This window comes from Balaenoptera physalus, assembly GCF_965194825.1.
Source record: "Balaenoptera physalus genome assembly, chromosome: 7".
NCBI lineage: Eukaryota > Metazoa > Chordata > Mammalia > Artiodactyla > Balaenopteridae > Balaenoptera > Balaenoptera physalus.
Genome location: NC_138886.1, coordinates 96,275,351 through 96,300,631, shown reverse-complemented (window position 1 = coordinate 96,300,631; position 25,281 = coordinate 96,275,351). Strand labels below are relative to the sequence as shown.

Genomic DNA, 25,281 nt, shown 5'->3' with positions numbered 1-25,281 from the left:
ATTTGCAAATCATATATTTGATAAGGAATTTGTATGTAGACTGTGCTCCATTCTAGTGTATGACCTTAGGAAGCTCACTTTCCTTTGTTGGACCTCAGTTTCCTCTTCTGTGAGATAAGACAGTTGGACTAACTGAAAACAGAAAGTAGCACTTGGATAGGACTTTATGATTATAAAGTGTATTCTTATTTCGTTTATTATTATCTCATTTAATCTTCATCACAGCTCTGTTACTAAAGTATTGCTATTTTTTCCACTTTACAAATAAGGACGTTTTCATTGCCACATTGCTCATATGTAGAGGAGTTCTGCCACCTGCTTTGCTCTATAATACTGCTGCCCTGTCCCCAGATCCCTGATACCCCGTGATTCCATGGTAGAACTAGGGTGAGCACCAGGCCACCGGCACATTGTCATGTTACTATATTGCACTACACCTGTACACACAGAGCTTCTTGCTTTCCTATGAAGATTTGCTCAACAACCAGTTGTGGCGTCCACCCTGTCTGGCCTGCCCCTCAGCACACCCAGGACCCTGCAATTCTCCCTTTATGAATAGCTGTCAGTTACTGGCCTGGGCTAAGAGTCTGAGTAACCAAAACAAGCAAGATTCGGCCCAACAACCTCAGTTTCCTCCCCTGTGACTTCAGGAGACTGTATGCTGACTCAGTTTGGAGGACAAATGCAAACAGACCTTGATCAGGCCTCTTGTCTCTGCTTACACTGTACTCTTCACCCTCCAGAAGAAGAAGAACAAAGAGGAAAAAGGGGGTAGGGGAGGAGGAGCAGGTGGGGGAGGAGGACAAGGAGGAAAAAAAGGAGAAGGAGGCAGAGGAAGGTGCATATTTTATTTCCAATAACTTCCTGAATACAGGCAATCAAGCCTCAAGTCACATTTGTATTTCTGAGGTGCGCTGGAGCACTGGCTGTATGTCTCATCTTTGACTTAGGCTCTTCACACAGGCACTGCCCGTGGTACTCACTGAAGGTGGCCCCAAAATAAGCCAGTGGCAGGATGGAACCACAGAAAGCCAGATCTGATCTACAGGGGGTGATGCTAAAGCCCAGAGGTGTGAAATGACCTGCCCCAGGACACACAGCTGGTCAGTGGCAGAGCTAGACTAGGATTAGGTCTGTTTACTCTTGATTTGGTCCTCCTTCTATCACCTTATGACCTCAGCATTCCTCCCTCACAGCAAGGGGGGAGAGTGCTGTGTGCCAAAGCCACCTTGTTCCAATCCTCCCTTGCTCCAGAGAAAGTTTTTCTGCCTTAGACAGGATTGTAGGGGTGCACTCAGCAGGACTAAGTTGTGTGACACAGCAACCTCGGTGCATCACCCATGAAGCTCAGTCTACAGGTAGAGGACAAACAGGTATTAGAGATGACAAAGATAGACTCAGCTGCATCACATCCAGGGCCACCCAGGAATGCTGTGTGGAAGGACTACATTGCCCTTTCTTCATGTCAACCTCAGAGGACAGACTTACACAAGCATTACAGAGCTGCCTCCAGGTATAGGGTCAAATATTCTTAGAAAACTTATTTTATTTCAGTTTGGGCTATATCTTGGAGTACTAATACTCCATAAGACAACACAGTGGGAGATAATATTCCCTAATATCGACTCTTGCCTTAGCTCTGTAGTGCTTTTGGAGTAGCCCTTTGTGGAAGTGTTCTGAGATTCGGTGCTGACACCAAGACGGGGCCTTTCTTAAAGGTTTTAGCTACTTTCCCCACATCCCCTTGGGTTTGGGTCCCTCCCTGTAAGAATTGTCCTGTCTCTCTCCACACCACTCTCCCTGCCAGCCATTTATCATCTCATGTGCTCCCTCTGCATTTTCTCCAACTCCACAGTTACTGCTTTAATCTGTGGTACTCTGCCTTCCACCCCAGGTTTTGTACTTTGGAAATAAAATGTCTTCTGGTTTGTTTCCAGCACTCTGAGAATTCCCAGTATTTTTCTGGCCTATTGAGCACAATAGTTCATGAGTTCCATTGTCTCCTTTGTTGCATCTCGTTGGTAGTTAGGGGCCTCTCACCCTATAAATGTTTATAGTCTCTGCAGTTCCTCCCTTTCATAAGGGGAAAATACACATTTTCAGCCATTCCACAGTAGAGGCCATCTGATACTTTCTGCCACTTTTTCAAAAAAATCCCCAAAACCAAAACCAAAACACAAAAATCCCCAAAAAACAAACAAAAACAAAAACAAAAACAAAGAAAACACTTGTGGCTCATTTTTGCTGGGCTGGTATTTTCATTTTTAGAAGACCTTAGGGTCACCTGTGAATGTGTGACGTTTACCATGAATTTTTTATCTTTTGTAAAACCATTAATAAAGACTAATTCATTTTCTATTTTTATGATATTCTTTTTTTAATAATCTTCTATATATAGGCTACATTTAGGACCTATTTCTGACCTATCATAAAAAAATGGGTCCTGACTTACTTTGTAGTGTTTGGTGTTGACTCTTATCAACAGTATTTTGAAAGGCTGAATAAATTATATCCATTGTTTCTCCTTAAACATATGTTTTAAATTGCTCAATGTTTACTAACAAGTTAAAGATGAATTACTCCTTTAAAAATTCTTCCTACTTTTTTTTAATGTGTGAACAATTTCTGTAACAAGCCCATCCTTTAATTATAAATTGTCCTCCATGTGGATGTGAGAATCAGAAGAGCACTGTTGTTGGTGCCCCTGACCCCTCCACACCCTACTGTATCCCACTCCTACCTTGTACAGGAGTCACAGTGGACACGCATTCAATGTAAAATTTGTAGTCACAGCTTACACATTTTGACAAATTATTTCCCAATTTTATCTTTGAGCTCCTTCGAAATCTGAGACAATACCATCCTGACTAAATGACATAAATACATCGAGTTTTGCAAATCAGGTAAGTCTAGTTAATGCCAACCCCCTAAAAACACACCCATAAATCAGATACCCATTGTCCAAGTGGTAAGAATTCATTGAGGCTAAGCTTGAATGTGTTCTGATGATTCAGGACTTGCACTGAACCCACCAAACTCTTGCAGAGGAGTGCACTAATCAGAGCCAGGTGCCATTCCAGAGTAAAGTCTGAACACCCCGATCTAATATGCAGGAACCCGAAGTCTGTGCCTGTGGGTCTTTCCATTCCTGCCTCTGCCTCCATCTCCACCATTATTCCCCACCCAGACCATGAGCAACCTTGCCTCTTTACACTTGAACACAAGAGTATATACAAACTTGCAGTATTGATCGTTTTTCTTCAGTGTATATCCAGTTTGCCCAGATAGATGGAAAACTACTTAAGGGTAGGTGCCATGTCTCCCATATCTTGGAAAACCCATCTCTTAGTAATTATTTCAAAAAGGTAGAAAAATGTCAAAATATTTATTGTACCTACTGTATTTGCCCACACAATCTCTTTTGCTGTAAAAGAGCATCTAGTTTGCCATGTCTGAATCAGGGAACAACTTATTCATTAGCAAATGTGGACAATGCCTCATTAGAATCTTTGGGTTAGGAAACCCAAGTTGGAAGGGATTCCAGGACAGTTGCTTTACCCTTGTTCCCATGAAATCTTAGAGTTCATAGACTGTGTTTTCTGTCCTCCTACATTTATTTCCAAGAATCTAAGAAATTTAAGGAAAGGTAGACAAAACCCACAGGGGAAATCATGAGAAAGTCAGTAACTCAAGCATAAGAGAAGCAGGCTCTTTTCCTTTCCATTTAGTAATGAGGAAAACAGGAGACCTCCTTTCACTGAGGGCAGACTCACTTCGGCAGCTGTAGGTTTGGCCACAGAGAAAACACTCAGCTTATAAAAACCAGGCAAAAATTTCCCAAACTGGCAATGTGGCAGCAATACAAGGTTGAGGACGCTTTCTCGACTCATCTGGGAAAAGTCAGGGAGGACCATGTCGAGGAAGAGAGGACAAAACTCTTATAGTCTGTTGGGAAGGTGCCAAAGAAAATCAGATAACAGATGAAATGAGTTTTGTCAGCCACCCCACTGGTTTCAGGGAACACTGCTCACTGCCGCCTCCGTGAAATGAGTCACCCCTCGCAGATCCCACACCGCCTTACAGAAACCGAGGAGGAAGCATCACTCTGTCCTCCCACCAAAGGTGGGCTAGCTGAGGCATCAAAGCTTAGAGGGAGAGCTATAGGTGACACAGGCGAGGAGAGAACCAGGGATCAGCATGCGTGGGCGGGGAGGAAAGGAGACACCAGGGGAGAGAGAAGTGAAGAACAGCCCGTGGTGATCTGCGTCCAGGGAACGAGGTAGTCACTGAAGTCTGAGCCTCACGTGACGAGGTCCAGGGACCAGCTTCTGCTGCTACTCCTCACAGCCAGGCTCCTCGTCGCTGTCGTCCCCCAGAGGAAATTCCCTCATGTGCTTCTCGGCTGCGTGCATCCGGGTCTCCATGGGGCAGTCCTGGCTCAGAACTGCCTGCAGCAAGAGGCAGGAAGAGAAATCACCGCACATCCTTCACCAGCTTCCCCATCCCCTTCCCCAACTAGCTCATCCAAGTCTAGTGCTGCACAGAAGAGACTCAGGAAACCAGCAAGGGACCCTTGTTCTGCTTCATGTATGTGCATAGGCCGCCCAAGGGACCAAGGTGTAGTCACCCTAGTCAAGACAATCATCTGATATGCTTTTAATTGAATCCTTTCAGCAGTAGTACAGGCTACAGCAGGGAGCCAGCTGAAATCGGCACCACCTCCCACCAGACTTTCACGTCTTCTTTTGCTCCTTTAAGCAGCCTCCGCATCCATCCCTAACCCACCCAGACCCTCAGGGTGCTCGTGCTGCGGTAAGAGGAAAGTATCTTATTAACTAAAATCATATGCTGTGGTTCTCTCCCCTGGGGTGTTTGTACTTTAAGAAATGACCTGGTAAGGACAAAGACAGATGGGAGTGAATGAATGAATGAATGAATGAATGTGCCCACTGGAATGCTGTCCATTTTGTGGGCATGATTTGGTAATGCACACTTTGCTAGTAACTACGGCAAATATAGGATGCCTTTGATGATCCCTGACCCCAACACTTTACAAGCTTCCCATTTTCCTCCTGTACTTAGGACCCTTCCTAACGGACCAGTGAAAGAGAGAAAGTGGTTGTGTAGAGAAGGGAAAATAAGGAAGGGCACAAAGGAAAGAGAGAGACGGAAAGGGGCATCAGAAAACATGGCAAAGCAGACAGCCTATCAAAGAGGGAGGAAATAAGAGCACGGGATAAAAAGGGATGAGAGACATGGAAAGAAACAGAAGGTTGTTATTTTTTCAGCAGTAGTCAGAGCCCCTCACAAGCTTCTCCTCCTTGGCTGGGGCGCTCCTCAGGTAGTAGCAGAGAGGAGCGTAGATGATGTTGATGACGCCGATGATGACCGTGAGCCAGGGGAAGCCAATGGCTTGCACAATGGCACCCCCAGTGGATGGGCCTGCGAAGAATAAAGCAAATCCACAAGGATTTATTGAGTCTTGATCACACGGAGGACACCATGCTAGGGGCAGCAGGTGACCCAGGGGATGTCCCAGGGTCAAATATCTCCAGAACCCCAGGAGAATCAGCCTCTTCTACCTGGTAAACAGTAGATAAAGGGAGAGTGGGGTACCAGGTCCTGGTGCTCCCCTATCCCTCCACCAGCATACCTATAGCAAAGCCCATGCAAAAAGCCACGTCAGCGATGGCATAGACACTCCCATACACCGGGGCATGGCGCAGGTCCACCAGGTGTCCCATGATGGGCATCATAGAGGAATCCACCATGCCTGTGGTCAGAGCAAGCAGGACATCGCTGTCAGCTCTACCCACAGTCCCCCTCCCTGTCTGTGGCATCCCCCCTCCTCCTCCCCCGTTTAGTCCACTGCCTTTACCTGCTGTCTGTCCTCCCCTCAGAACTGACACCCATTCCTACCAGGAGTTATGAGGCCATCTCTCCATACCCCTGCCAGCCGCTCTCCTGCTTCTTCTGCCTTTCCCTCTGATCTGACCCAAAGCCAACATTCAGGGGCTTCTTGTTTCCTTTAAGGGCACTTCTTACCTATGGAAAAGCCAAGCCCTGCATTGGGGCCAATGAGACCAAAAATATTATGAGCCAGAGGAACCTGCAGCAGGAAAGGAGGAAGAGTTCATCAGGAGTCCAGCTAGGTCAGATGGGGGCAGCACAAAAATAAAGAGTTTTCCTACAAAATGCATTATCAACCAGGTGCTACATGCCACAGACATTATCTCCGTGCATTCTTATACCTCCTGATGAAAAAGAATCTTTACTTCCGTTTAAAGATATGAAAACTAGATTGGCGCCATTTGGGTTAAATGTCCTATCGAGAATTACAGAACATAAGTGGTAAGATCAAGTGTGAACCTCAGATTCGACTCTATGAAACCATAACAATGGCCCTTTTCTGCTGCGTGAACTCTTCCTCCCCTTCCTCTACCCCCTCCACCCAGACACATACTTCCATCCTCACTCTTCACTGAGTGGAGTTTCCTCTCCTTTCTATTTGCAACATCATCCAGAGGTTTTACTTAAACCCTAATTGGGAGCCAGTGGAGCAAGAAGACAAAAAAGAAATGCCAACAACCAATTACCCATAAGCCAGCAGGGCAGGTGGCGTGCTTTGCATTGCCGCTTCAGCAAGCTTGTGAAACTCATTCTCTTGCCCTCCCCATCCATCCCCCATGGAAGCCTTCTTTTCCTCTTTTGCTGGTTCCTTACCTCCCTCCCTGGGCATCTGTCACCCAAACCTGCTATACCAGCACACTCACCCCTTAGAGGTTTCACATACCATTTAGATGTTAGTGGCTATAAACGATTTTAGGGGTGAATCCTCAAGGGCTATTTCTATTTTATCACTAGTACTGGTTAAAACTCTCTGTGGGCTCACTACATTCCAGACACGGCTGCAGTTGGTGTGGGTAACCCTGTGAGGTGCTATCAGAATCCTCTTTACACAGATGAGGATACTGAATAAAGGGAGGTGACGTAACGAACTCAAAGTCACACGAGGAGCAAGTGACAAAGCTGGGACTGAACCCGGAGCTTGAGCTCCCGATGAGGACCTCCAGCCTTTCTTGAGCACTGTATTCAGTGCTTTACAGCCATCTCATTCTCCTTCAAGCCTACGAGGCAAGTGTGCTTCTGATCCTTATGGTGGAGAGGAGAAAATGAAGGCTTAGAGAGCTTGAAGGGGACTCCTGGAAATGGAAGAGCCCTTCTTTCTTTCTTCCTCTACCAAACATTCTGGTGCTAGAGATGGAAGCACAGATAATGGTTCCCCTGGTGGCTTATGGGGTCCTGTCAGGGTGAGATGAGTAAATGAAGGCATAAAACACACCATTTTACAGACCCCAGAAATAGATACCACATGTATTGCTTCATGTGCCCATCCATAAAGCCTCAGACCTCTGTCTCCAGCTGCGCCACTGCCCTTTACCTCTCCTTCCCCACCTCCTTTCAACGGGATGACTGGTGGCATCTCCTCCAGTGCTAAATTCGTACCTACACAGAAACAGTCTTTCTGACAATCCTTGCCAAGTCAACTCTCTGTTCATCTCAAAGGAAAGTGGTCTTTAAATGTCTGGGTTTCTCTCTCTCTCTCTCTCAACAAGACCTTATTATACTTACACAAAGCAAGCTGGTACCTACTACCACCATCCCAATCAGGGAGCACAGCCACCTGGAAGAAAACAGCCATCATTAAACAGTGCAAACGGGAGAGATCCCTTCCACCTGCCACCCCATCACCAACACACTGGCCAGTCCTACCACCCCTACTTCCAGGAACCCCTTAGGATATGAGAAGATAAACACATCTCTACATGACCAGTTTATGCCCAGGTGAGCTCTTGCCCTGTCCCTTCCTGGCCCCTCATCTCTTCCCTGACTCCACACCTCTTTCCAGTAGAAGCAGATGAGGAGCAATGGGACATACTCTTCCTTCCCTTAGAAGAGGAAGCAGCTGACTCAGAAGGTACTTGCCCCTTGGGGATCATCCTCAAACTTAATTTCTGCTGTTTCCCGATTCAGCCTACCTCTCACCTATTCATATTTTATCTGGTCTTCAGGGTCCATCTCAAAACCCACAAAATATACCAAACTTCTTTCCTTCTCTGATTTCCTATGGCAATGGTTTTTAAACTTATTTTTTAAATCTCTGTGCTGAACTCCAAAGGTAAAATTAAAGGTGTTCCCACTGTAGTGGAGGAACAGAATCCAGACTTATACCTCTTAGCCCCCAACCCTTTCCACTTGGTGGCCTCTGAGGCACACCTGTAGAGCTCCCTGGGGGTCCACGGAATATAGTTTGACAACCACTGCCCCAAGGTATTGCTTTCTTCATACCTGTTCTCTGTGGAATTATTTTATCTCTTCAACTGCACAACAAACATCTGGAGAGTAAAGGTTGTCTCTCATATATTCACTGCCTCTTCTATAGCAGCCAGCTCAGGACCATCCTTTCTCTACATTGCCCTTACCACCCACCCATCCCCATCCTCCCAGTGGGCAGTTTTTATCTGTGTGTACTTGTTCTAAATTTTCAACCTCAGAGAAGCTATTACTCATCATCCCAGGTGCAGGGAGCCCCTCAGAAGTCTCTCCCACCTGACTTTTCCCAGATCTCCAGGCTACATACCGACCCATCTTGTTGGCCAGCACGCCAAAGAGGCTGGTGCCAATGAGGTAGGACACACTGGCAGGCAAGAAAGCTAGACCTGTAGAAAGACACAGGCCCTTACCTTAGAATGTACCCAGCTACTCTAAAACACCTTGTTTCTTACAGGACAGTGAAGTCCCCCTGTTACCTTCAAGGATCCCAAACCACTTTGTTTTGTGGGTTGGAGATCCTTCTGCAAACCCAGAGCAGATGACATAGGGCTCCACACTCTGCTTTCCTCAAGAGCAGGGCTATGTTTAGCTTCAACACATTTAACGTGCTTTTAGCTCCCCTCTTGGACTTCCTGATGAATGGCTTTGATGAGCCATTCTCACGTATAAAATACCCGTGATTATCAGCATAAGAGCATGAGCTTTAGAGAAAGACTTACATACCTCCTAGGAAGTAAAATTCCTGCCTTGCTATTTACCTGCCCTTCTATTGCTCTGACAGTGACTTTTTTTTTTTTTTTTTTTGGCCACACCTCAAGGCTTGCGGGATCTTAGTTCCCTGACCAGGGATCGAACCCATGGCCCCTGCAGTGGAGGTGCAGAGTCCTAACTACTAGACCACCATGGAATTCCCTCTGACAGTGATTCTGGATAAGTTACTAAACCTTTCTGAGCTTTGGCTTCCACATCTAGGAAAAACAAAGCTGTGATTCTATCATACCAAATTACACTAAGGAGCAAATTAGATAAATGTATGTAAAAGGATTTTGTAAACTGAAGCCCTTATCACATTGTTTTTTTGTGACAGTAGAGTCAGGTACCCTGGAACATGGGCTTTGGTGCTGAGTTCAAACTCTGGCTTGACCACTTGTTAGCTCTGTGACCGTGGGGAATTTACCCTCTCTGAGTCTCATTGATTTGTTCTTTCATTTATTCATTCATGTAGCATTTTTAATGAGCTTTTACTATGTACCAGGTATTCTAGGGACCAGGATTAGAAGGGTGAATAAAATAGACAAAATCCTGGCTTCCAGGGAGCTTACATTCCAAGGGAGGGAGATAGACAATAAACAAATAAATGAAAAAGATAATTTTGACAAGTGATAAGTTCTGTGAAGAAAGTTTAATGTGGCAATATGGAAGAGTGACCAGGAATAAGGGCTAACTTAGATTTAGGGGATCAGGGAAGGCTTCTTTGAGGAGGTAACATTTAAGCTGAGAACTGAATAACCAAAACAGAAGGTTTTTAGCAAGAAAAACAAACAAACATACAAAAACACTTAATGCAAATAGGAAAGCCCATTGAGTAGACAAGTCTAGAGTTCCGCGGAGAGATCCTACGCACAGACATAAGGGTTCGACTAATTGGTTTACCAATTAGTTCTTAAAGCCATGGGAATGGCTGGGATCACCAATGAAAGATCAGAGATAGAAGAATAGATATCCATGGACTGAGCCTTCTGGGACTCCTACCTTTAAAAGTTAACAGACGAGGAGGAGATAGCAAAGGTGATAAGGAGTAGCCAAGGAAGTAGGAGGAGATGGAGTCCAGAAGGAAAAAGAAGAAGAAAAGAAAAAAGAAGTTCGACCTCTGAAGGAGCTGGGATGTTTCAACCATAAAGAGAAGGCAGTGGATGTAGGCACAGGTACAGGGAAGTAAGTATATGTAGTGATGAGAACATGCAAGGTCCCTTCTTGTTGCTTCTATTTTCTCAACGACTGGGAGTTGAGGATGATGAAGGTGAAGGGATGAGGATGTGTAGGAGGTTTGAATGGAGAAGTGTAAACCAGTCCTTTTGGAAAGTAGGAAGAACATAACTAGGGATTTAAAGAAAGATTGTTGGACAGTGTGAAAACCCACTTTAGATTTGTGGCCATAAATATAAGGTGAGACCAACAGCCTACCTAGTGTGTGTTTTCCTACAGCCCCATTTCACTGCTCAGGTGCACACAAGGAGTAGGCAACCAGATAGGCTTAACCAGAGTTAAGGCTTCCCATGTGACAACCCCAGAGGGAGTGGGTGGGGCAAAGAAATTAACGATGCTTTCAAAAGAGTGACATTAATGATGGACATGGATTCATCATGAGGGACTCCAAGCTGGGTAAAGAAAGAAGAGAGGACATGAGTAGTGAGGGAAACAGAGAAAGAATTGAATGGACTGGTGATCCCAGTGTAGCCAAAGTGTGTTAATATAGGGGTATTAGAATACCTGAGCAGGGAATATGTAAGGTGATAACTGCACTGCTTGGAAGTGAAATTTCAGAGAAGCCATGATTAATGGTGAGGTCAAGGTCAATATTATATAAAGGTTTGATTGGCTAAGGTGGAGAGGAGAAGAAGATCATTGCAAGAGAGTAGATTAAGGAATAGGCCAAGATGTTGGTAAGGTTATCCACCTGGATATGGAAGTCACCAAAAGTGGTGAGAGGAATAAAGGTGAAATGAATATGAGCCAGGTGTTGGTGGATTTAATGAATGAGAAGGGATAACTCAGGGGTCAGTAGATAACTGCAATAAAGAAGGGTGGGGTGGTATAATCTAACGACATGATTTTCAAGGGAGTCAGGGCCTTTGAAGGAGAATGAAGAAGAAATGATTCAGAAGCAGCGAAAGAAAGCAAAGCCTAAAGGAACATGAACTTCCATCAAGAAGGCTGTGGGAAAATGGTGTTCTCAGAAAACATTCAGGTCTCAGGGCAAGAAGATGAAAGAAGTGTTCAGAGAAAAGAGGCTGAGGGCGTAGGGACACTTGCTGATGGCAGGGACTTCCACAAGACCCAGGATTTGGGAGGGCAATGGGAGATTGGGTCAGATTAAGAAATCTCTAAAATATGGGAATAATAATAATTCCTACCAGATAGGCTGGTTATAAGGCTTAACTGAGATAATGCAAAGCAACCATTTTGCAAGGCGCCTGGCACAGAATAAGTGCTCTCTGAGCATCGGCCTTAACTATTATCATCATAACCAGTGAGTAACAGGGTCAAGACCTGAACCCAGACCTTCTCCCTCCAACTCCAGGTGTTTCCACCACCCCACCAGCAGTGTGGCAGCACAGATGGCTCTGGCATAAAGAACTGCATGGAATGAGTGGTGTGAGTTTCCTTGGGTCTCACCAGCCTCTCTCTGCCTCTCTGTATAGAGAGGAAATAGTGCTGCCTAATAGAAACTGTCATGATGATTACAATTAAACCCAAAGTCAACAATTCACCAGTTACTAGCTGAGGTCTTGTTTGCTTTTAATATTCTCTTCTGTGGGCTGGAGGTGAAACACACCCTAGTGTGTTTGTCTAGTCTATCTGTACAGGTGGCAATCTGTTTCAAACTGTAACCATGTGTTTCTGTTTAATTGCTTTAAAAGATTTAATAGTGTAGCTACTCAATTGTCTACCTGGTATCTGGAAATGGGCACCTGTAGGAAGCCCACAGGCCTCCTAGATACATCTCCTTGACATCATTTTAAGTGATGTGGGATTTCCTGAATGAGATTTTCCTCAGTCAGTGTGGCTTGTTCTTTAGGATCTGAGTATAGCTTGCAATTCAGTAGCATTTTGTGCAAAAGAGGTGTTCCAGACTATATGTCTACAGACACATATATATTTCACAGCATATCTTCAAGGGGTGGGGAATTACACAGAGCTGTGACTGTCAAAGTGATTTCAACAAAAACAATGATGAAAACAGTCATGATTTTTATTTCCTGACTATATCCTCTATTCCAGGCACTGTGCTAATGCCTTTAGAATACAAAGATCTATTTAACCCTGAAAACAACCAGAAACGTGCCTCCATTTTTACAAATGAAAAAAAGTGCAGTTTGAAGACGTTAAGTAACTTATCCAAGGACACAACCAGTAAGTGGCTGGGTCAGGATTTCAGCCCAGGTGGGCTTGTTTCCAAAGCCTGAGCTCTTTCCTCCACTGGGTGAGAGTAGCGGGCACACAACGGGCCACTTGGAGAATGTTCAGTCACAGACTATAAATTGTTCCTCCCGACAACTTGGAGAGGGTTCTGCATCGAAAGCAATATTTTTCAGTGTGGTCGCTAACACCATATCAGCATCACTGGGAAACTCACCAGGAATGCAAACTTCTTTCTGCTGAATTGCTGGATGGGGCCTCGCAATCTGAATTTTAACACACTCTCCAGGTGAGCACATTTGAAATTAGACTTACAGACGCAGAGGGCACTGAGGAGAGTTGTAAGGGATGGTGGAGGGCAAGGCCTTCTCGGTCTCTCACTTACTCTCCTGAGGGCTTTCTACTGCAGCCTCGCCTGCACAAGGCACGGGGTGGCATCAGGCCTGTGAGTTTCCTTGCGTCTCACCAGCCTCTCTCTGCTTCTCTGTACCCTGACAGGAAACAGTGTTGCCTAACAGAAACGGTCAGTATGTTTACAATTAAACCCAAAGTCAGCAATTCACCAGTTACTGGCTGACGGCTGGTTTGCTTGTAATATTTCTGTGGGGTGAAGAAGGGCTGCAGAGAGGCCATTCTGAGCCAAGGTTGGTTGCCCCTCTGCCCCAAGAGCCTGAGCGGCTAGAGCCTGGAGGCAGGGGATGTTTATTTGCACCAAGCACCAACTAACTCAATTAACTGTCATGGTCAGAGGCAGCTGCAGCCCAGAAAAATTCAATTTGGGGCTACGAGTGCAGCTGGGAGCCTTGCTTAGCCTGGTCCCCTAAAAAATTAGATTTAGTGCTTTTCATTGTATATTAAGCTGTATCAGGTTCTTGTCAGTTTCCCCTCTGGCCACTTAAGCCTCTCCTCCCTGCAGTGACTGAGCCATTTGCACGTAACCTTTTCTGTCCCCTTTCCTCAGACTTCCTGGAAAGGTCCAGAGCCTCCTCTCTAAGCTCAGATGAGTCATGAGGACATCTCTCCATGGAGCAGAGGAGGCTAGAGGCCTCCCTCACAGAATAATATACTCCATTAGCACCTTTTTAGAGGTAAAAAGATAGCAAAAGGTAATCTGGGGGACAGAGTGGGAAAGAAGAACGTATCAGCAATGGTAACGGTGGTGCCTTGTTAATATTCTACGGGTGCAAAGCTTTGCCACAGATTATGTCATTTATTCCTCAGATTTACCCTCTGAACTAGATAGTATTCTGATGTCCATTTTAGAGATGAGAAAAGTGGTGCTCAGAAAGCTGTGATTTTCACAAGTGTGTACAGCAAATCAATGGAGCAGAAATAAAAACCCAAGAGCTTTCGACCAGAAGCTATTCATCCACCCAGCTAGGTATGTTGCCCCTCCAACACCCGTCAATGCCCCCCAACCCTGCTCTTCTCAGCCTGCTTCTTTTTTTCTTCTTCTTCTCCTTTTTTTTTTTTAAAGTTGAGAGTTATGTTTTATTGGACAGAAATTTTTAGGACTTCAAGCCCAGGAGGCAGCGTCTCAAGTAACCCTGAGGGAACGGCTCCTTGGCCTGCTTCTTGAAGGGACTGCCCACTAAATCAGGCTTGATTCACAGTTGTGGACGGGGAAGGTCATTCTATGAAGGAAGCACACTGTCCTTCCGTGACCCTGAAGACCTGGCCCTGATGATGCTTGCCGATTACCCGAGAAAGGGCCCACGGCACGCATCTCTGCCCAAGCCCGAGTTGGGGACCAAGGTCACTTACCTAGCTGCCACTCAGGGGCACACATGGTCTGCATCATCCAGATGGGCAGCGTGGGCTCCAGCATGGCCACCCCCATGTTGGCAAAGCAGAGGGAGCCTGAGGAGATGGTTCAGTGAGCCCCCAAGGCTGCCCAGAAGCTCAGACTCTCCCAGCCCAAAGGGAGGTAATGCCAGCTTACCTGCAGCCACCAGGATAAAAGGGTCTCTGAGAAGTGTGAGGAGCGGAGTCCCCTTGGCACTCTGAGAACATGAACAACAAAAAACTTCCATCTGTACAGTGTATACATCTCTCCTGTTTTCACAGAATCTGAGAGTGCGCAGGCAGGACCTCAGAGACCGTCTACGTCAGCTCCCTTACTGGAGAGACCAGACACCCACGTCATAGAAGAGGAGGTGACTTGCCCATTGTCACAGAGTGAGCTGGTAGCCGCATAGCCCCCATGTGCAAGGCGGTCACAAAGAGTAGGACAACATATTCCAGACATGATTCCTGCCTTTGAATGACCATCAACCAGATCAGAGTGCACTGTCAGCAGGGCCAACGTTGGACAACAGGTGTCTGGACTCCTGGCCTCGGGCCTCTCCACTGGATCTCGCCAGCACCAATGTTTATCCAGGAAGGACCACAGGCAGAGTGCTGAACCCCAAAGGTGAGCCTAGAGGTAACGACTCAGAAAGCTGCTCAAGCTTTCTGACTGCTTTGTTCTGACCATGTGGAGCTGTACTGGACTGGTGTGGCCGAAGGTGCCTGAACATCTAGATTAAAATGCCAGCCTAAATGTCCAATTATAACATCCCGCACCCCTCAAAAAACTTCATCCCAGATAAACTTAGCATCTACCTTCCTTCCATGCATACAAGCAGCCCCTCAGTTGTCATGGTTACCTTTTCCTAAACTCCCTTCCTTCTCCTTTGCATAGGTCCAAACCTCACCTATTCGTCAAGGTCAAGCTTAAATGGCTCCTTCTTATCCAGTGTTCCCTGACTCAGTAGCTGGAACTTCTCTCTCTTTCAAATTTCCTGAGTACTGTGTCCTAATCTCTGGTGTTTACCACATTCTATCTTGTAATGGATTTAATAGTTTTGATATGATAACCCTCTCTGCATCCACACAGGGTGGATTGCAATATTCAGAGATGCTAAAACTAAAAAGATTATGCCCTCTCCCATATATAATTCAAGTAAAGAGACAGATCTAAATCATAAAATGTACATAAAGAAGTCCAATAAACGCTTTGACCCAACAATTTCACTTTTATCTGTTTTTGTTTTTGGCTGCACCATGAGGCTTGTGGAATCTTAGTTCTCTGACCAGGGATTGAACCCGGGCCCTCGGCAGTGAAAGTGTGGAGTCCTAACCACTGGACCGCCAGGGAATTCCTGACAATTTCACTTTTAGAAATTTACTCTAAAGATTACCTCCAACTCCATAACAATGCCTATACAAAAGGTTATTCATTACAGCACTATTTGTAGCTGCAAAATACTGGAAACTACCTAAATGCCCAAATATAGAAGAATGAATAAAATATAGTACTGGTATGCCAGCCAAAAAAAAAAATACTTTTTTGAATACGTAGAACATTACCATCTAAAAATAAAAATTATTCAAAAAGGTACTAAAGGAAAATCATTCCTCTACTTACAACACTTCTGATACCAAATGGGTGGGCTTTTTTCACACCAAGCAATTCTCCAATTCTCTGGGAACCAACTGGGTGTCCCTAAAGTTTAATTCAATTCTGACACTAATTACTTGGAGCTAGCACAGACCCCACAAGATTGCCCCCCACTTCAGACACCAATCACAAGTAGTGCGCCCCTAGGATACCAACACTACCATCTGACTTGGCTACAAAATCAAGGTCCTTAGATCAAACTTTCCCCTATTGTCTGTACTCTCTTATCTTTCTTCATGACTTGGTATAGATTTCCCAGAGCCATCTCTGTCTTAGAGTCAGACAAATACCAACTCTGATATTTAACTGCTACAGAATGACAGTCTGTAAGGATGCTTTGAGGGGAGAGATTGTTTGGATGGCCTCCAAGGTCTTCTTTAGCTCTGAGATATTATAACTATAAATACTCAGGTCCCAATGTCATTGTCATCCTGGTTCTGAGTTATTATGTATAACTCAGTAAGGTTTCTTTGATTCTTTATAAGGCCCTTCCTCCATCTTGGTCCAACATCAAGCCAGACTCCTTCCCCATCCCTCATGCTATCCTAAACATGACCCTATTGGGAATCCAGTACAGTTCTTGCTTTCTCCAACTCCACTCCCCTTTCTTCTTATGGTTTGACAGGGATGGTCTAGGCAGGCCTGGGTCACTGCACTTATCCATTCTATCACTCTCTTGGCAATGGAGCTTGGTATCCACTTACCTCAGGAGAGACTTTGGAAGGCTGTAGGATGCAAAGCTGGAGTGCTAAGAAAGGAAGAGGGAGTGAGAAATAGTTCAGTGTGTCCACTTATTAGTTGGAGGATCCAATAACAGCCACATTGTTAGCACCCTACCCCTTGCAGATCTAATTCCCTGAGATTCCTCCCTCTCTCTTACGATGGGGCAGTCCTTGATCCACCCAAATATGTCACCATGGACACCACAGCATGATGCATTCCCAACCTGACCTGGGCTCTCGCCTGCCTGGTGTCCTCTTATGGTGACTTACCTCCATCCAGTAGTGCCAGGAAGGCCAAGATGAGGAAGGGTACAATCTTCCCCCAAAATACATATGTCACACTTCCAAAGGGAGCTCCCACTAGAAAAGCAAAACAGGCATGGATTCCAGAGATGGGGGGCTGATTCCCAGCCAGCATGACTTGTCCTCCTATACCCAGTGAGCATTTCTTGAGGGCCTGCTAGGGGCTGAGCTCCACATGAGGACATGAGGTTTTGAGGATTCAGAGATGAAGAAGACCTGCTTCCAAGGGGCTCACTTTCTAGTGGAAGAAATGTGTGTGTGGGCGTGGGGGAACCCAATTAATTATAACATGGTGAAAAGTAAATGTTCCATCCACAAAATGTTATGTAATCACAGTAGAGTGAGTTCAGGTGGCCACAGGGGCTTTGTCAACTGGATAATACTGGTGGAGGAGAAGCATGTGTGAAGAACACAGAAGTGTCAGAAAAGAGAGTGTGGATAGAGCAGAAATAGAAGAAAGTCCCTGTTACTAGAATAGGAGTATTTGGGAGATGAGGAGAGGTGGGGAAGTTTGAGACCAAATAGCCAAGGGCCGTGTATATCCAGATAAGTACAAGTATAAGGCATGTACTTGGCCTTGTGGGCTAGGGAGAAACATGAGTGCTTTGTGGCAGGGAAGAAACACCACCAGCTCTGGGCATAGGAAGCTTCTTCTGGTGGCACCTTGGAGGAAGGAGGCAACGTGCAGATCGGGCAGGAGGCTGGTGCCTTGTTCCAACTGAGACGTGATGAGGAGCTGGCTTGAGTAAGTGGTTTAGGAGGGTATAATAGGCTTATTCATTTGGGAGTGAGAGGTGATAAAGGAGACAAGGATGCACCAAAGTTTTAGCTTGGGTGTTTGGGGAGGTGGATACTAACAAAGAGAGGGCTTTGGTTCCCTCTCCTCACCATGGTGGTAGAGAGCAGGGTATGGGCCAGGGAAGAGATTTTTGGTGTTTTCTTCTCAGTCAGCTAGAAAATTCCTAGAGGGCAGGAACCATGTCTGAGGCTTCTGACCTGTATCCCCTCTGTGCCAGCATTGTGCTTGGCACACAATACGTACTCAGTAAAAGTGTGTGGCTTGTTGGACTAGTCAATTAAACCAGACTTTGGATGAAACTCAAAGAAAGTATAAGCTTATGGTTTGGAGCTTGGGATTCAATCCCAGAAAATCTGAGTCTGTATCCTTGCTCTGGCATTTCCTGGCCATGTGACCTTGGATGGCTATGAACGTTTCTTATCCTTGTCTGTGTAATGGGGACGATCATTCCTCCTTTACAGTGTGGTAGTGAGGAATAAAAGAGATTATGTATACATTTAGCACAGAACCTGACAAAAAGCACGTTCTCATGTTGAAAGCGCGGGCCACGTACGGAAGCAGAGGTAAGGCAGCGGCTACTAGCAGGCAGATATTCACTCCCTTGAATAGAGTAGGTTTCTAGACCATTCCCAGGCCCTTATGGGCTGTTCAGCTTCCCAAGGGGAAAGAGATTCTGCTTTTCCTGTTCAGAAGGCCTCAAAACATGGTTGGACAGAGAAGGAAGAAAAATGCTGTCTTCCATGACCTTAGAAACACCTGCCTCCTGGGGCTGTCTCCAGAGAGTCTGCTGTACCTCACCCTCCTGAACCCAGACCCGGGGCCAGTGCCACTTACCTAGCACTCCCAAGGCCAGGCCCCCCAAGGCAATTCCCATGGCCTGCCCTCTCTCACAGTCATCAGTGTAGACACTTGCCAGCATCCCAAGACCTGAAAGGAGAGAGGCAGGTAGAGTTAGCATAGTCTCTGCCTCTCTCACTGAGTCCTTGGTCTTGCCCCTATTATATCTTCAGGGGTCGTCTTAGCTAGAGTTTCAGTTTTTGGGGTTTTATAGAACCTAACCCATAGTATTTTGCAAATACTGCCTCCCACAAGTCCCCCAAATGCCCACCTTGCTCACTCCTTCTGTTCAGAATATCATTGGAAGCGCAAAAGTCTCTGGGAAGGGTAATGCAGAATACCATTGTCCAGTGATCCTGCATTTCATATTATTTTATCATTTCCTAGTACATTTCCCTGAATCCATGGATATGGAGTAGGCCAAGGAAGGGAAAACCTATGGACACAGAGCATTGCTCTATTCGATGGGGATGCCCAAAGAAGAGTATGAAAGCACTTGGGAAAGAGTGTGGGCTGGGCTCTTATGCCCATTTACTCATGTGTAAAATGTCATAAAATCTCTGCTTCATAGGATTACATTAAATATTGTATTTGATAGTACTTTGCAAACTGTGATGGTATTACCAATAGTATTAACTTTACTATTTCTATAAAATGGTAAGAGGGGGACAGAGAAAAGACCATAGAGTGCCATTAAATGAAAACCTGGCATACTTCACAGTTTTACCTTGGGCTTGGTCTGACCTGAGCTAGCAGTATCTAAATATTATCAAAGAGAATTATGTCACGCTTAGGGATTTATAGGCACTACCAGCAACTCTACAATTATCTTGTTTTTAAATCACAATTTCCGCAACTATGCAGAGATACATATCACAATTTATGCAACAATCACAACTATGATGATATTTTCCTTAATTTCTTCATATAAATCTTATAGGGTCTGATGGTAGTAAGAGATGGTGAGAGATGTGTGTGTGTGTGTGTGTGCGCAAGATGTCGGCATTACCTGCAACAGATGAAAATGAAGATCCAATGCCTTGAAGAGTTCGGGCCACAAAGAGCAGGGTATAGGTACCAGAAAAAGCAAACACTGGGCAAAGAGAATAGCAAGAATGTTCCAGTTAGCAAAAATGCCTTTGATTCCCTGGCCACCAGAAAATGGACTCATGATACCATAGACATGAGCCATTATGTGTATGTTTTAATAAAGCATGATCACTGCTCCCTGTTTTCGGAGTTGTCTTTCTAATCCTTCCCCCTTAATTAGGATTGCATTTTAATTGGCATGAAGACAGAGAAACCAAAGCATAAACCGATTCACCACACAGTGGATGGAAGGCTGAGTGTCCACATTTCCTGCTTAAAACCCAACATCCTGTCCACTGGAGTCAGGGCTGTGCATGAAACCCAATGCCCTGGGCTGAGAACTGGTCCCTGGACCCTACTTCTGGATCCTCTATATGCAACACCCAGATTTGATCTTTGCCATTGTTGGGTCCCATTGGGTCATCTGGAGTGTGGGACCAAAGCTATGTGTACTTGAAGGACCATTGGTACTGTGTAGAAAATAATATCTTGTAATCCAATCAGATCCTTCCCCTTATTATGGAGGATCTGTTAGCCAAATCAGATCAGTGAGTATTTATTAAGTAATACTGACCATGCAGCTGTGCTGGACTCTGTAGCAGATGTGAAATAAAGAGAATATCCAGTTCAAGCCCTTGAAGAGATTAAGTCTACTAGAGACTAACATACACGAAACTGAGAACCAAACAGGAATATGTTATCAACAACTAAATTACAGGGCATTGGCAGTAAGGCTGGTGGGTCCAGACATGTCTCACCTCCAATTCCAGGACAACACCACAGAAAGAGAGAAGGCTCCCTCCCAAAGTGTCTGAATCAGCATAATCTGAATGCTTTTGCCCATTCATTAGATGTCTTTGGTTGTGTTTATAATCTTCTCCCATTACTTCCCGACATGAGAACACCGTCTCCCAAACATGCCAATGATTAGTCTCTCCTGGCCAGGCCTCCAATGCTTTCTCCTAGGCTTTCTAATTTCCACTCTGTTCAAGGTCTGCTACCCCTATGTCCTTTGAGAATGGTGTGACCAACTCATCTCTGTTGTCCCAGGACCTTTGTGGTTTTAAAATCAAAAGTCTCACATCCCAGGAAGCCCCTCAATCCCAGGCAAACTAGGATGGTTGATCCCCCTATTTAGGAAGACCAGAGTAATTTCTTTTTCACTTTGTGCCCCAACATGGGCCACCATTTAGCTCCTAATTACATTAAGCATGTTTCCCAGCTGGGGGCCCTTCGGGGGAGTGATGGGCATCAGCAACCTCATTTTAGTATTTAAAAACCCTGAAGGAATGCTACATAGGATCCCCTAAACATCAAACGTTTGCTAGAGTTAGGCTAACTCAGTGTAGCAACACTAGTTATGGCATGGAAACGATAATTATTATTTAATACATACAGTTCGGTAGATTAGAAAAGCTTTCAAAACATGAGTTCTTGGACTTCCCTGGTGGCACAGTGGTTAAGAATCTGCCTGCTAATGCAAGGGACACGGGTTCGATCCCTTGTCTGGGTAGATCCTACATGACACGGAGCAACTAAGCCCGTGTGCCACAACTAATGAGCCTGTGCTCTAGAGCCCGTGAGCCACACTACTGAGCCCACGTGCCACAACTACTGAAGCCCGCGAGCCTAGAGCCCATGCTCCACAAGAGAAGCCACCGCAATGAGAAGCCCGCGCACCGCAACGGAGAGTAGCCCCCCTCACCGCAACTAGAGAAAGCCTGTGCACAGCAATGAAGACCCAACGCAGCCAAAAATAAATAAATAAATTTTAAAAAATCAGTTCTTGACAGAGAATCAGGAAAGGACCTTATGCTAAAAAGTTTGGGATCCACTAGGACACTGCATTACCTTACTTTGCAGGGTGTTTGTCATGGCTCCCAGGCAAGCATTAAGAACTCCTGGGTAGACAGAGCCATGTCTTTTCATTCTTTATGCTCCCTCAGTGACTTTTCAACTCAGTGACTTTTCACCATCACCATCAAGGTATCATGTGTGTGTACCATAAAGTTTTGTGAAATGAACTATGTCTCATTTGATGAAATAGAGCGTCTTACTAGTTTTTAACTTACTGTTTGGTATAGGTTGAGCTCCTAGAAGTTCAATAAAGATTTCTAACTTTAATTTCTTCATTTTCTTTGATTCAATTAGAATGTCACAAGTAAGCTGAAGTTCTCAGACAGAACTTCACACATTGAGCTCCTGCACTTTGCACCTTCCAGCCCTGAATGCAACAAATTCCTGTTCAGTATTGGTTGACAGGAGTCAAGTCCTATGCTGGAAGGGAAGAAAATTTGAGAAAGAGCAATAGAAAAAGTAGAAAAGTAACAGAAAGGTAATAAGAAAAACAAGAGGGAGAAGGTATGTTATTCGGAGCAGAGAGGCAGCAGGATGCCTTCCCCTTTATTAAACTCTCCCCCCCCCAACTCCACATTCATTTTTTTCTTATTTTCTCAGGGTCAATTTCCAGATGTATTTTATTTCACTTACTGTTCTTATTCCATCTCTATTTTATTGGGAACAGTTATCTGATACTGGGTAGACTATTTGTCTTTCTCTTTCTTGTTTCCTTAGCAAATTTATTTTCCAAAGCTATAATCTTTAATGGCCTTCCTTGAAGGGAGTAAACTTTTATGGAATTTTCCAGTTGCTACTGCCCAATTTAGATTCTTTGTTAGTTGCCCTTTACCTTTACATATCAAAATACTATGACCTCTTTTCAAAGATGGGAGGTTTGGGGCTTCCCTGGTGGCGCAGTGGTTGAGAATCTGCCTGCCAATGCGGGAGACACGGGTTCCAGCCCTGGTCCAGGAAGACCCCACATGCCACGGAGCAACTAAGCCCGTGCGCCACAACTACTGAGCCTGCACTCTAGAGCCCGCGAGCCACAACTACTGAGCCCGTGTGCCGCAACTACTGAAGCCCCCGTGCCTAGAGCCCGTGCTCCGCAATAAGAGAAGCCACCGCAATGAGAAGCTGTGCACCACAACAAGGAGTAGTCCTCGCCCTCCGCAACTAGAGAAAGCCCGTGCGCAGCAACAAAGACCGGACGCAGCCAAAAATAAATAAATTTATTTTTTAAAAAAAGATGGGAGGTTTGTACTAAACTCATTCAAGGGATTACTGATAGATACACATACACATTATAGCATACAAATTAAAACAGCCTTCACAATTTTCCAGAGCTGAAGGAAGTGAAGTATCTGTTCTTTTATAGCATGATATACAAAGGCCAACTAGACTGAGTTGCCTCTACTGCTCTAGTCCCCATAACGAAAACTGTAAAGTATTTAAATCAGTGTCATAGGTCACTTAGTCAGATGACTAATTAGATAACTTGACCCTGCTCTCTTCCTGGTAATGCATGTGATAAAATCAAAGTTAATCAATGAAGTGAAGAAAAGAGGTAGCAAATTACTTACTAACTGTGGAGATAAACATGATAACAAAGCCAGCAAACATGGGAATGTGATATCCAATCCTAAAAGGGAATTTAAAAAAAGATACAATTCCAATAGGCGTCCGTATACTTGCACTATATTTTTTCATGTAATTGGGGACAAAAATGCAGTTATTTGAGTTCATGGCAAAACATGTCTCCGAATGCAGGTATAGAGATGGCATATGACATGTGAATGCATATAAACAAACATGCAAATTTGCCTGTCGGCCAGGGCCCAAATCCTCTTTTCCAGAAAAGATAAATAACCTAGTCAGAAGGCATATCTTTCTGAAACATGAGGATAATCCCAAACACAAGCACTAAGAAGCCAGTGCTCTATCCTGCAAGAGGCCTGTCCTATTTCTACCCTTACCCCATTCAAGCCATGTTCCAGGGCACTGAAATAATACCAGTAGTATACTTCTGTTCTCTGGTTCTCTTCTTGGTACTCAGTAGTCATTACATCACTAAGAAAATCTGAAGCCCAAGTCATTTTATCAATATCATGTTATCTTTCCCAAACAGCTGACCACCCTGGGGTGCAGACAAGTGAGTTTTCCTTCTTTATCCCTTCTAACCACCTTTATGATACCTCAGCCCATTCTCTTGTTTCTGAGCCCCTGAGTACCCTGTGGGGCACTGTACCCATTGAGATACCTGTTGGTGAGAGGCCCCACGAATGGGTTGACCAGGAGTTGCATCAGAGCCTTGGAAGCAAACAGAAGCCCAACCCATATGTTCTCTTCCTTCAAGAACTCTGTGCCTCGAAAGCAGTTGTTTTCATGGGCTGGGATGGCTTCGGTGACCGGAGCGGGGATGGTGCCGGAAGTGTCACTTGTCCATGCTATGCCACTGGGCACACTTTCTTCAATAGCCAAGGTGTTGTTTTCAAAGAAGGGGAAGATGGTGGAAAAGGCAGAAGTGAGGGCAGGCTGGGAAGCTGTGGTGGGCCCAGGGTACAGAGAAGTGTTGACTTTGAACTCTGTGGCATATAGGTAGGTGGGCACAATGGGCACTGAAAGTTAAGAAGAACAAGTAATGAGGGCTAAGGACAGACTGTCTTCTGACTGCTAGTCAGTTCAGGGACATTATCATGAGGTCCAGACTCATGCTCAGGAAGGCATCTAAGTGACATGATCTGAAGCCTACTCAAAGACTGCGCCTGCCCGAGTTACCCTATTAGCTCAAGTACCTGAATTCCAACCATCATACAATTGGTCCTCATTATTCATGGATTCCATATTGGCTAATTCGTCTACTGGCTAACGTTTGTAATCACAAAAATCAATGCTCATAAAGCCATCACGGGTTTTCTCAGACATACATGCAGAGAGTGTGGAAAACAGAGTCACCAGATGCTCACTTTTGCAGCTGAGGTTGAACAAGGTGGGCTCTGCCTTCTTGTTTCACTCTCACACAGAGATGCAGAGCATGGGGTGGGGAAGGGCAGCGAGGTGCAAGAAACACCAGCTCTGGGGCCAGTTGGGCACAGCCTGACTCCCAACTCAGCACCTGTTAGTGTGGTGGCCTCAGGCAAGTCACTTAACACCTCTGAAGTTCATTTACTCTTTTGTAAAGAAAATACTATCTACCAGGATGTGTTGTTTTTAAGATTTAAGATTATAATCTATACAGTGTGTGTTTGCGCACACACACACACATATGTATGGGGGGGGGCGGGGGGGCGTGTGTGTATTTCCCCGAGGAGAAATTATTTAGTATGGACTAAATCCAGTGTTCACAGAAACTTTATAGAGCGTAACACCATGAATAATAAGAACTGACTGTATTGGATTTATAATTTGTTTCAGGAGGATTCTTGTTTAAAACCATATATTTTACCCAGAAGGGGAAACATGTTGGCGCCCATTTATATACCAGCACAACTGAATGTAAAAATGAATAGACTACCAACTAAAAAAGAAGGACTGGGAGGGAATGCACCACAGGAAAGGTAGGTTTGGATAAGAAGTTGGATATCCATATAAAGTGTGTTATTTTGACAGAGCAGACAAAGGCAACACGGTGGGAAGACGCTCACTAACCCAGAGGGCACTTGGAGTCCTTAGCACCTTAGGAAGACAGTATGGGGAGGAAGAAAAGTATTGCCAGTTCTGGCTCTGGGTCAGCCCCTTTGATCTGGTCAGATGCTCTCTGAACCTCCTTCTCTTTG

At 45.0% G+C, this 25,281-nt stretch overlaps 1 protein-coding gene across 2 annotated transcripts in view; it reads right to left on the bottom strand.

Annotated features, from left to right (window-relative positions):
- Positions 1–2,602: 2,602 nt before the first annotated feature.
- Positions 2,603–25,281, bottom strand: part of SLC18A1 (solute carrier family 18 member A1) — a 29,141-nt gene continuing 6,462 nt past the window's right edge. Inside the window, exons 2-15 of one of the 2 annotated variants that reach the window (XM_082470013.1) lie at positions 23,766–24,123; positions 23,089–23,147; positions 19,587–19,670; positions 18,575–18,667; positions 16,909–16,998; positions 16,621–16,664; positions 14,417–14,477; positions 14,239–14,334; positions 8,642–8,720; positions 7,633–7,684; positions 6,046–6,109; positions 5,654–5,773; positions 5,309–5,442; positions 2,603–4,448 (exon numbers count right to left, since the gene is read on the bottom strand). In XM_082470013.1, the coding sequence (XP_082326139.1) occupies positions 4,335–4,448; positions 5,309–5,442; positions 5,654–5,773; positions 6,046–6,109; positions 7,633–7,684; positions 8,642–8,720; positions 14,239–14,334; positions 14,417–14,477; positions 16,621–16,664; positions 16,909–16,998; positions 18,575–18,667; positions 19,587–19,670; positions 23,089–23,147; positions 23,766–24,123 (1,448 nt within the window). In that variant the 3' untranslated portion in view covers positions 2,603–4,334. The remainder of the gene's footprint in view (positions 4,449–5,308; positions 5,443–5,653; positions 5,774–6,045; positions 6,110–7,632; positions 7,685–8,641; positions 8,721–14,238; positions 14,335–14,416; positions 14,478–16,620; positions 16,665–16,908; positions 16,999–18,574; positions 18,668–19,586; positions 19,671–23,088; positions 23,148–23,765; positions 24,124–25,281) is intronic. The other variant, XM_082470014.1, reaches the window with a different exon arrangement.